The sequence below is a fragment of the Gasterosteus aculeatus genome, chromosome 9 (genome assembly GCF_964276395.1).
Source record: "Gasterosteus aculeatus chromosome 9, fGasAcu3.hap1.1, whole genome shotgun sequence".
NCBI lineage: Eukaryota > Metazoa > Chordata > Actinopteri > Perciformes > Gasterosteidae > Gasterosteus > Gasterosteus aculeatus.
The window spans coordinates 22,536,115-22,548,614 of NC_135696.1; the positions used below are offsets into that span (position 1 = coordinate 22,536,115).

The 12,500-nt window shown below is 51.2% G+C and overlaps 2 protein-coding genes across 2 annotated transcripts in view; both read left to right on the forward strand.

The window, feature by feature from the left end:
* The window catches only part of LOC144383118 (uncharacterized), an 8,629-nt gene extending 4,094 nt beyond the window's left edge, over positions 1-4,535 (forward strand). Inside the window, exon 2 of the mRNA XM_078079931.1 lies at positions 2,282-4,535. Coding sequence (XP_077936057.1) covers positions 3,002-3,574 — 573 coding nt within the window. The 5' untranslated portion in view covers positions 2,282-3,001 and the 3' untranslated portion in view covers positions 3,575-4,535. The remainder of the gene's footprint in view (positions 1-2,281) is intronic.
* A 6,110-nt stretch (positions 4,536-10,645) lies between these two features.
* The window catches only part of pdgfba (platelet-derived growth factor beta polypeptide a), an 11,003-nt gene continuing 9,148 nt past the window's right edge, over positions 10,646-12,500 (forward strand). Inside the window, exon 1 of the mRNA XM_078079932.1 lies at positions 10,646-11,352. Coding sequence (XP_077936058.1) covers positions 11,287-11,352 — 66 coding nt within the window. The 5' untranslated portion in view covers positions 10,646-11,286. The remainder of the gene's footprint in view (positions 11,353-12,500) is intronic.

The window sequence follows — 12,500 nt, forward strand, 5'->3', positions numbered from 1 at the left end:
GTTGTGTGATTTCAGACTAAAGACACACCTCTTCAGACTCTACCTCCACTAACACACTAACTACCTGCAGCACTTACACTGGACTTATAATGGTTCTTATCTACAGTTTTTTACAGTCGCTAGGACACATTTCTCAACACTTTTCTAAACTCTTCACACAGTTCTCCTCACCAACGTCCAGCTCGCCTCATCGGTTCATTTCACATTCAAAATGCACTAAAACTACCTAAACCCTTCATTCGTGTCTCAAATCAACTCATTCTATCAGAACAGGTTGAGCCAACAAACACACTTTGTCACCCACAACACAACGACCTGACAAACACTAACAACATGAAGCTTATACAATGTTTTCTTGTGTAAAACAAGGACACGTCAATAAATGTTACTGGAATGAATCAGACATGATGCAGAATGCTTCAATGTATTTCATGTCCTTTATTCATTTTTTATTTGTTTGCACGGAGTAATTCCAAAACACAAGAATTTGTAAAGACACCATCCACTGGTCCTGATACAGTAGTGATGCTGATCTACTCGGTCTTCTCTATTCGGCTACAGCTTCTCATCCACATCACATCTCATGTCATCAGGTTAACACACCTGGGACAGAACTTTCTGGCATCCCTGATCCATCCCTGATCCATCCCTGATCCATCCCTGATCCATCCCTGGCCGTCTCCTGCTGACATGTCCATTGCGTCCAGGAGGGACATTTGATCATGTGGGCGGTGGCCATGAACCGTCCACCTTCATGAGGGAAAGAATCCCTCTATGGGGTTGAGGGATGGAGAGTAAGGTGGACACCATTCTGGGACGGTGAAACGCCACATTGTCCCATACGACTATAAGTGTTGGCTGAAGTCTTCTCTCTGCGTCCCTTTCCTCACCCGGCACAACCCTTCCATAGAGATCACGGAGGAACGCAAGGAGACGTTCAGCGTTGTATTATCTTATTGTTTTGAACAGAAGTTTAACGGTTTAAAACAGTATGTACGTGTGTGCAAACTGGCCTGCAGGTACACAGAGTTTCGGCGGTTGTTGAAATGATGTAAATTGAAAGATGTAGTGATTGAATGCGTTTGGTGCCAAAGCAACGATAACCGATCCTCGGTTTACATGTGATTACATGTGCTTCTGTTGTGCTCACTGTGCACTGAAAAAAGCGAAACAAAGCTGCTGTTCATTTAATGTGATTTTTTTCATTCTAATGAATAAAAAAAAAATACTTTGCTCAATTAAACTAAACTTTTTTATTTACGGGTTATAGGGTTTAATCAAATTTTTTACTTTACTACAATGTAAACTGACAGCAAGGCACCAAAGTGATTTTTTCACATGTGAAGAGTTTTGAAAAAGTGATCTAAGTATTGAGAAATGTGTCAACCGTAAAAAACTGTAATGCTCCCGGGATCACACATAGACATCTATGGGAGCAGAGGAGTCGCCCCCTGCTGGTCACTACAGAGAAGTAGAGTCATTTCCTCATAGACGTCTATGGGAGCAGAGGAGTCGCCCCCTGCTGGTCACTACAGAGAAGTAGAGTCATTTCCTCATAGACGTCTATGGGAGCAGAGGAGTCGCCCCCTGCTGGTCACTACAGAGAAGTAGAGTAATTTCTTCATAGACGTCTATGGGAACAGAGGAGTCGCCCCCTGCTGGTCACTACAGAGAAGTAGAGTCATTTCCTCATAGACGTCTATGGGAGCAGAGGAGTCGCCCCCTGCTGGTCACTACAGAGAAGTAGAGTCATTTCCTCATAGACGTCTATGGGAGCAGAGGAGTCGCCCCCTGCTGGTCACTACAGAGAAGTAGAGTCATTTCCTCATAGACGTCTATGGGAGCAGAGGAGTCGCCCCCTGCTGGTCACTACAGAGAAGTAGAGTCATTTCCTCATAGACGTCTATGGGAGCAGAGGAGTCGCCCCCTGCTGGTCACTACAGAGAAGTAGAGTCATTTCCTCATAGACGTCTATGGGAGCAGAGGAGTCGCCCCCTGCTGGTCACTACAGAGAAGTACAGTCATTTCCTCATAGACGTCTATGGGAGCAGAGGAGTCGCCCCCTGCTGGTCACTACACAGAATGCAGCTTTAAGACGTGAAGCTGTGACTTCACTTTCAGGTGTCTTCAAGGTGTGGAGGATAAACACGTACGATCGGCATGAAAACATGCGTCCATATAACTCATGAGAATCACCCGACCTGATTAACCTGTATTTGAAGTACTTCCTGTTAAATGAAGTGTCTTTTCTTTGAAGTTGTCTTCTTCTCTGTCTCCTCAGGGCCTTTTACACCTCTCAAAGAAAGATGCTTGTATTCTGCGCTTTGTTGCCAGCCCGGTACCGGTCCAGGGCCCGGTGGTTCTGGACCGCTGTTGTCCAGGTCCAGAGGAGTTTACTCGCATACAGTGTGAAGTCTTAGCACGGAGGTCACTGAAGGTTCCTCCGTGCTGGTGACCACGGCAGAGGACTATGGGATGGACGGCGTCTTGTGAAGGTCGCGGATTAGAGGAGCAGAAACATGTGTGTGTTCATCTTCTAGTGTGAACAGCAGCCAGAGGAGATTATCCTGGTGATTGTGTAACCTCAGTGTGTGTGTTATGACAAGCAGACGACAAAACCACACACTGCGTCACACAACACACACGTTAACACAGCGAGCGCTGAAGGGGCGGAGCTGAGGCTCTTTTCTCCCCTCTTTCCTTTCCCTTGTCTCCTTCACTTCTCCCCCTTCTATCCTTCCTTCCCATCTTCCCTAGTGAGGTCTCACCTTCAGCTTCATTCCCCTGTCGCCACCTTATTTCCTTCCCTTTGCTTGTAGTCCTCCGCCATTGTTCTTATTCTCCCTTGTACCTTCCTTCATCTTCTCACCTCCTTTCCTGCTTCAGGCCGTCTCCTTCTCCATCATTTCATCCTAGATCCCTTCCCTCCTCGCTCTCCTCCTCTCTCTCGTTCCTTGTTTCCTAACTTCAACCACAACAATCCAACGAATGGAATTAACACATGAACCAGACCTCCTCCGCTTCCTCCTCCACCACCTTCTTCTTCTCCTTTTCCTCCTCCTCTTCCTCCTCCATCACCTTCTTCTCCTCCTCTACCTCCTCCTCCTCTTCCTCCTCCACCACCTTCTTCTCCTCCTCTTCCTCCTCTTCTTCCTCCTCCACCACCTTCTTCTCCTCCTCTTCCTCCTCTTCTTCCTCCTCCACCACCTTCTTCTTCTCCTCTTCCTCCTCCTCTTCCTCCTCCATCACCTTCTTCTCCTCTACCTCCTCCTCCTCTTCCTCCTCCACCACCTTCTTCTCCTCCTCTTCCTCCTCTTCTTCCTCCTCCACCACCTTCTTCTCCTCCTCTTCCTCCTCCTCCTCTTCCTCCTCCACCACCTTCTTCTCCTCCTCTTCCTCCTCCTCCTCTTCCTCCTCCACCACCTTCTTCTCCTCTTCCTCCTCCTCCTCTTCCTCCTCCACCACCTCCTCCTCCTCTTCCTCCTCCACCACCTTCTTCTCCTCCTCTTCCTCCTCCTCCTCCTCCTCTTCCTCCTCCACCACCTTCTTCTCCTCCTCTTCCTCCTCAATCTAAGTGTAACTATTATATTACAGTTTTTTCCAATTGCTCAGGCACAATTTTGAGAACAGGGCTCAAATTGTCAAAACCCAACACACGATTCACACAACTAGACACACAAGTAGCCGAACACCTCAAATCTTTCATGTCGACCAAACACAACACCAGTACTGCACACAGTGACAATATATATTGTATTCCTCCACATTGTGTGCATGTCGGGCGGCACGGTGGCGGGTTGTCGCCTCACAGCAAGAAGGTCCTGGTTCCACTCCGCCCAGAGGCCTTTCTGTGTGGTCTGCATGTTCTCCCCGTGTCTGCGTGGTTCTCTCCGGGTTCTCCGGCTTCTTCCCACAGTCCACAGACCTGCTCTGGGGATCAGGGTGATCGGCTGGTGACCAGTCCAGGATGAACCCGTCTATGGCCTGAAGATGGCTGGGACGGACTCCAGCCCCCCGTGACTTTCTGCGTGCAGGACAAGAGGTTTGCACATGGATGGAAGTCCACGTACACTATGTAAAGGTTCCATTTTGTAGAGAAAATAAGAACAGATTTGAAATTGAATCCTGTAAACACAGCAAATACATTTGTGGACACAAAAGAAAACATACAGCAAATGAAATAGAGAAAAAAATAATTCCAAGGCCTCATTTCTTCGCCAAGCTGCATCCCTCCTCATCCTCACTCTCCCTCTTCCTGCAACATTACCTTCCATGTTTGATCTGCTGCCTCTTTACAGTGTTTACAGCTGGTTGTATGTGTGCTGCACACGTGACGCCCGTGTTTCATCAATGTCGTCACATGTGGCATTTTTCAAGGCAGTAAAGTGACATAATCTAAAACGTCTAATGTAGAAAAGTGTGTTTAGTGATTTGCAAATAGTGTGAGGCAGAGAATGTGCTCATAGTTGTGAGTCTCACGTTTCACTAACTGTGTTATTTGACATTTTTGTGCCTAAGCAATCGGACAAAACCTGTCTAAGGGTATAATATGATATTAAAGAAGCTTCAGGTTGTTACAACATGGACTAAACTCCCTCAGTATCGGCTTTAAAGCCCCCGTATGTTACAGAACATATATATATATGTACTTAATGTACCACTTAATGTATTATGTGTGTGTACCTGTCGGCTGCTCCACTGATCTCAGGTGGTATGAAGATCCGGATTGCTGGTTTCATGGATTTAGGAGATTAACACACACCTGCACGGCGGAACATTACAGAGCCTCTAGAGGGGGGTTGTGTGTGTGTGTGTGTGTGTGTGTGTGTGTGTGTGTAGAGCATCTTGAAAGGCAAAGAGATGAATGGAACCCGATCCTCAGCTTCCTGCTGTTAGCTGCTCCTCACCATGAATCCTTCAGTGGGACAAGAGACAGACAGAGACAGACGGAGACAGTGTTTAGCCTCCCCACCCCGTACCTACCGGTGAGCGTCCCACCTGAGGAGTCCAAAGGACTCAGACCCCGATGCTCCTCGTCCCGCCCCCCAGGTGGGGGACCTTAAGCCCCTCCTCCTCCCCTCCCATGTCCACATCGCCGTTTGAGACAACCATTTCAGCCCGACTCCTCCTGCCCCCGTTGTTCCCCGTGACATGGACCCCACCTGTCCCCGGAGTAGAAACCCAACGCCCCCTATTGTGTACTGTGTGTTATAGTGTGTGTGTGTGTTGTCCTGGTTAGACTTTAACCAAAGGTGCATTCCAGAAATAGTTTGACCTCGCAGTGGTTCCCCCCCAGTGTTGTTCTTTCTCTCTTTGCTTCATCCGACCCTCTTCTTATTATATCTTATTATTTTATTATTACCCCCTCTCACCTCACCTCACCTCACCTCACCTCACCTCACCTCACCCCCCCTCACCTCACCTCACCTGCCCACAGTTCTGACCCATAAGGATCTTTCTCAGATCCAGAAACTTCTCCCAGTGTGCGTAGATGATGAAGCTCGTCAGATGAGACAGATCGTCCCCAGATGTCAACTTGTGGGGAAGTTTTGTGTGCGTTTGTGTGCGTTTGTGTGTGTGTGTGTGTGTGTGTGTGTGTGTGTGTGTGTTGGGGGGGGTTCTGCTATTACTCCCCCGTGTGTTCTTTTTTCACAGCAGCTTGTGTGTGTTTTCTTCTTCTTCTTTGTTGCATAATGAGCTCGTTGTGTTAAACTATCCGTGTAGAGGACGAAGGGGAGAGAAGCTTCACTGCAGCAGTTTCCAGATGTGCGGTTGGGCTCTTCACCTGGGACCTGTCAGCTGGACTCCCCCCTCCCTCAAGCTTCACTGCGCTGCCCTGTCAGAACATCAGAATACTGCCTGAACGGCTTCTGTTGCTCCATAAAGAAAGAACATCACACACAAGAACATGAAAGATCCCAAACAGACAAAGAGAGGGGGGGTGAAGACCAATGCTTGATGAAGACCAGAGACGATCACAGGAGAACGGGGTAGAAAAAGGTGGGGGGGACTCATCCTGAGATTTAAGGGGAAATCCCACCAACCACCACTCAGATCAAAGTGGGGAGGAGGGGAGGTCGCAGTGACAGACAAAAATAGGTTCTAAAACCTCAAACAAATCTGGAAAAACGTGGAACAAGTCCTCACGTATGGAGAGGAACCAGCCCTCAGGTAGAAGGAGAGGAAACAGCCCTCACGTAGACGGAGAGGAACCAGCCCTCAGGTAGAAGGAGAGGAACCAGCCCTCACGTAGACGGAGAGGAACCAGCCCTCAGGTAGAAGGAGAGGAACCAGCCCTCACGTAGACGGAGAGGAACCAGCCCTCAGGTAGAAGGAGAGGAACCAGCCCTCACGTAGACGGAGAGGAACCAGCCCTCACGTAGAAGGAGAGGAACCAGCACTCACGTATGGAGAGGAACCAGCCCTCACGTAGACGGAGAGGAACCAGCCCTCACGTAGAAGGAGGGGAACCAGCCCTCAGGTAGACGGAGAGGAACCAGCCCTCAGGTAGAAGGAGAGGAACCAGCCCTCAGGTAGACGGAGAGGAACCAGCCCTCACTTATGGAGAGGAACCAGTCCTCACGTATGGATAGGAACCAGCCCTCACATAAGGAGAGGAACCAGCCCTCAGGTAGAAGGAGAGGAACCAGCCCTCACGTAGAAGGAGAGGAACCAGCCCTCACGTAGAAGGAGAGGAACCAGCCCTCACGTAGACGGAGAGGAACCAGCCCTCACGTAGACGGAGAGGAACCAGCCCTCACGTAGAAGGAGAGGAACCAGCCCTGACGTATGGAGAGGAACCAGCCCTCACGTAGACGGAGAAGAACCAGCCCTCAGGTAGAAGGAGAGGAACCAGCACTCACGTATGGAGAGGAACCAGCCCTCAGGTAGACGGAGAGGAACCAGCCCTCACGTATGGAGAGGAACCAGTCCTCACGTATGGATAGGAACCAGCCCTCACATAAGGAGAGGAACCAGCCCTCACATAAGGAGAGGAACCAGCCCTCAGGTAGAAGGAGAGGAACCAGCCCTCACGTAGACGGAGAGGAACCAGCCCTCACGTAGAAGGAGAGGAACCAGCACTCACGTATGGAGAGGAACCAGCCCTCACGTAGACGGAGAGGAACCAGCCCTCACGTAGAAGGAGGGGAACCAGCCCTCAGGTAGACGGAGAGGAACCAGCCCTCAGGTAGAAGGAGAGGAACCAGCCCTCAGGTAGACGGAGAGGAACCAGCCCTCACTTATGGAGAGGAACCAGTCCTCACGTATGGATAGGAACCAGCCCTCACATAAGGAGAGGAACCAGCCCTCAGGTAGAAGGAGAGGAACCAGCCCTCACGTAGAAGGAGAGGAACCAGCCCTCACGTAGAAGGAGAGGAACCAGCCCTCACGTAGAAGGAGAGGAACCAGCCCTCACGTAGACGGAGAGGAACCAGCCCTCACGTAGACGGAGAGGAACCAGCCCTCACGTAGAAGGAGAGGAACCAGCCCTGACGTATGGAGAGGAACCAGCCCTCACGTAGACGGAGAGGAACCAGCCCTCAGGTAGAAGGAGAGGAACCAGCACTCACGTATGGAGAGGAACCAGCCCTCAGGTAGACGGAGAGGAACCAGCCCTCACGTATGGAGAGGAACCAGTCCTCACGTATGGATAGGAACCAGCCCTCACATAAGGAGAGGAACCAGCCCTCACATAAGGAGAGGAACCAGCCCTCAGGTAGAAGGAGAGGAACCAGCCCTCACGTAGAAGGAGAGGAACCAGCCCTCACGTAGAAGGAGAGGAACCAGCCCTCACGTATGGAGAGGAACCAGCCCTCAGGTAGAAGGAGAGGAACCAGCCCTCACGTAGAAGGAGAGGAAGCAGCCCTCATGTATGGAGAGGAACCAGCCCTCACGTAGAAGGAGAGGAACCAGCCCTCACGTATGGAGAGGAACCAGTCCTCACGTATGGAGAGGAACCAGCTGAGCTGCTCACGTTAGGGGCTCCTCGGTCCAGCCGATGTTGGGAGAACTAAAGCATCGCACGCCTCTTTGGAAGTTGTTGATTTCAACCTCAATTGTCATTTTCTTTCTTTTTACATAATGTTAATTGGTGGAAACATTACTTATGGACGCATGTGTAATAATTGGGGTTTATGTGAATAAATCACCTTATTCCTTTTCTGATGCGGCGATGACATCATCTAAATCTCCAGACTCAGCTCGTCTCTGCAGTTGCCCTTTCACTGTGAAGGCCCCCGGCCTCTCAGACACCGCCGGGTCAGTACCAAGGTCAGATGGCCTCCAAGCAATGATTCAATTAGTTTTCATTTGAAAAATGTAGAGCTCATTGTAATCGCGGCTGCTAGTCCGCTGCTGCCGCTGGATCAGAACCGGTCCACTGCTGCCGCTGGATCTGAACCGGTACGCTGCTGACGCTGGATCAGAACCGGTACGCTGCTGCCGCTGGATCTGAACCGGTCCGCTGCTGACGCTGGATCAGAACCGGTACGCTGCTGCCGCTGGATCTGAACCGGTCCGCTGCTGACGCTGGATCAGAACCGGTACGCTGCTGACGTTGGATCTGAACCGGTCCGCTGCTGCCGCTGGATTAGAACCGGTCCGCTGCTGCCGCTGGATCAGAAGCGGTACGCTGCTGCCGCTGGATCAGAACCGGTCCGCTGCTGACGCTGGATCTGAAGCGGTCCGCTGCTGCCGCTGGATCTGACCTCATGTACAGACTGGAGACCGGAGCTTGAACCCAGCTGGGAGCACTGAGGCCTGCTGGGGGAGGACAGAACGTCACTCCATTAATTAGATCATGATACCGGACAGGAAGTTAATTAACACTCACACATACACACACACACACACACACACACACACACACACACACACACACACGTCCAGGTCTAAAAGGGGAAGTAGAGGACACAATCAGACAGTCTCAGTATGAACCGCTCTGAAGCTCCATGACGATGAAGTTGTCAACACATTGTTGTCATAGCAACATTGACATCTGCTCTCAGCGCACAGTGCTTCTCCTATGAAACGCTGTGTGTTGTGCTGTGAGGAAAAAGAGACCATCTTAGTCACAGGAGACGTCTAGAAAGAAACGTCGGAAAAGAGCTGCAGCACCTGAGGATCAATGTCTGAACGTGTGATTGGATGAAAACGCGAGGTCAAAGAGCACGAGCTGTGACAGCATGAATCCACCTTACGGTCCCACAGGGAAGCGGCGTGGAGGGGGGGGGGGGGGGGGTTTGAAGCGCTAAACCTCAGGAGGATCTTCTGATGAAGAGGGGACCCTCAGTGAACCCGATACCCTTTCCGGTGGTCTAACACACACTCACAGCGCAGTCATTAGTGAGAGGAAGAGCTCCATCCTGTCCCCCCCCCCCCCCCCCCCCCGGCCCTTTAAAGAAATTAGTGATGACGTAATTGACTATTTTACGGGGGACGGGGAGAACCAGAACCAGAAGCTCTTCAGATGAGGATCCAGTTGATTTGGATCTGATGTGTGATGCATTTACGACGACGTCACGTGTCCTAAAGGTGGAGTCAGACGTGAACACATGAATCCTGATCAGAGACCTGTTATCTCCCTGAGACATTTCACATGAGCTCAATGTCCTCCGGCGCATTCAGACATGAGGGAGGGCTTCCTCTGAGGGCACCCATGGGTGCTAAAGTCTCCTTGCTCCAAATAAGGAAGGTGGTGAGCTCGGCCTTCAGAGGGGAACAAGAGCTCTGAGACACGAGGACCCGAATCAAGTCAGCAAAGCACTAGCAGCACTTCCTGTACGGACCTGTCACAATAAAATGTCCTAAACTAAAGAGAATCCTATCTGAGGTGGAAGGTGCTGCGGGTCAGCTGCTGGTCCCTCCCCGTCCTGTGTGTTCGTACCGTCCTTTTGTGTGTCTGTCTGTGCTGTTTGTCTCCACCTACCACAGGCGTGGCCGGTCATCCTGGACCGTCCCCACACAGCTGATCTCCATTCCACGATTCACCCCTCCAGTATTTAAACCCGGGCTGTCTGCTTCTCCAGCGGCCCCCTGCGTGGTAACTCGACTTCGTATCCTGGCTCCCCAAGACTTTGAGTATTCATACGGTTCTTGTGTCTAACCCAGATTCTGCTGTCCCCGCTCTGGCCTGCCGTGCCTCCGTCCCTCCGGCTCCTCGCCCGGCTGTCCCCTTCCATTGAAACCCCTCCTACAGATTATCAGCCCTGTGTGATCTCTGTGTGTTGGGTCAAATCTCCCTCCTGACAGAAAGAGATGATTCAGAGTTCACAGCTACGATATTTCCAACATATTCCTTCAGAGGCCGCTTCAGTTATCACGTTGAAGGATAATTCTTAGGGTTGATTTTAGTTTTAGTTTGTTTAAAATAGCATATCTTTGGGATGCAATCAGATGTTATTTTGTAATATCTTTTAAATAATGTGAATCTGCTGTTGACTTAATTACCAAACATTTAGTTGTGTTTGCTCTGCTGGGAGAGATTCATGACATTTTCATGCAATTATGTTTTATTTTGAAGAGAAAGCCACCCCGTTTCCGGTACGTTTCGGCTCTTCTCTGTGTGACTTGAAGCTTGAAACTTGTGGAGGGAGGCTCCGCTGCTGTGCTGGGAAAGAAGCGTCTCACTGCTCGAGACGCAACCAGAGAGGAGACGCGCGAGAGGCGAGAACGAGCCGATCCGGAGCAGGAGGACGGAGACACGTGGGGGGGGGGCATGGGGGGCATGGGGGGGCCCGCAGGGGCAGAGACGCGCAGGGAGGAGCTATAGGAGAGAGGCACGCTTAGATAAAAGCGGCCACTTGCCGTCGATGCGGAGTGAGAGAGCGCGTTACGCAGAGCGCGCCGCTCCAAAGCGGAACCAGGCTTTTACGCACGGCCCGATGGAGATGCCGCGTTGCTGATCCATCCAGCCGGAGGGATTCGATCCCCCCTGGAGTTTGGACATGGACGCAGACCCGCAGGTGGATTCGTGATTCTAATCATAGATTATAGGTTTGGAGACATTTGGACTCACCGCGGACCTGCCGGGATCGGACCGGCGCGTAACGGAACGCGCTGCGTTACGCGCCCTCGACGTCTGCTGAGCGCGCTTGGGACAGCGGCGTGCACGCAGTCAGACGCGTGCAGGACGGTGACACACTTCACAGGAGGAGGGGGGCTGTTGTACGGTGCGACACCGGGACGAGGCTCGGGGGGGGGGGGGGGGGGGGGGGGTCCGTAGGATTCGGACGCCGAGGTGCTCGATGCCCAGCCGGTCGCTTGCGGCTCCTCAGGCTGGACACCATGAGGTCCGCGGTCCTGCTGCTGGCCGCGCTCTCTGCAGCCCGGCTGCGGCTCGGCGGCGCTGAGGTAAGACGCGAGGGGGGGAGGTATGACCTCTACTCGGGGAGGGGGGACCGACAGAAACTGGTCATCCAGTCACGGGGGAACTAAGTGAATTACAAGTGGTGATTTATACAAAGGCGGAAATAACATGCAGACGCTGTTCGACTCATCGACTCGTGTCTGAAGGTGCCTTTAGTCAGTCTGCTCTATAATGACGACACGAGTTGAGTCTGACGTGTGTGTGTGTGTGTGTGTGTGTGTGTGTGTGTGTGTGTGTGTGTGTGTGTTGTTTTGGGCCATGAGGTCATCACCTTGATGGACATGTGAGCTGTGAGTGCAAACAGGAGGCTGATGTTCATGTTCTGTCTCCTGAGACGTGCGTGTGTGTGTGTGTGTGTGTGTGTGTGTGCATGTAGCAACATGTCCATCAGTCTATCCAGTTCTACCTCTGTGACTGTGCAGCATGAGGGACGTATATCTTTGCCATGGACAGACAGACAGAGGGACAGACGGACAGACAGACAGACAGACAGAAGGACAGACAGACAGACAGACAGACAGAAGGACAGACAGAAGGACAGACGGACAGACAGACGGACAGACGGACAATGAAGGAGGTTCTCAGATCATTAATAACTGCCTTCTCTCATTTAACATTTTTTGGGCTTTTAGTGCACGTGAGCGTTTCCTGTTTCCTCACAGTTCACAAACATCAGTAAATGCTCCTCAGACATCGGTACGATTTCCCAGCAGCACGTGTTCACACACACACACACACACATCCATCTGCACAACAAGGAACTACTTCACACAGTGAAACACTGTGTAGGTAAAGACAACGACTCAGACATAGACTGGTGACGGGGTGAAGACCTTCTGCTTCAGGCCGGTCTCGTCTCTGTGGAGTAGCAGTGAGATCTGGATGTCCCCGAATGTTCATCATCCAACAGAGTAAATGCAGAAGATCCGCCAACTGTTAATGAAGAGGTACACTGGTACAAGACGTAGTGTACTCTAGAAGTACTCTGTAAAGTACTCTGTACAGTACTCTTGGATGACGACAGAACCTGACACTTCGAAGAGGAACTTGTGAGTGCAAATGTTAACGGCCTGAACCGCTAAGTTCCTTAAACTGAGGAAAATGAAAGTAGAAAATGCTCAGAAGTTGTTCT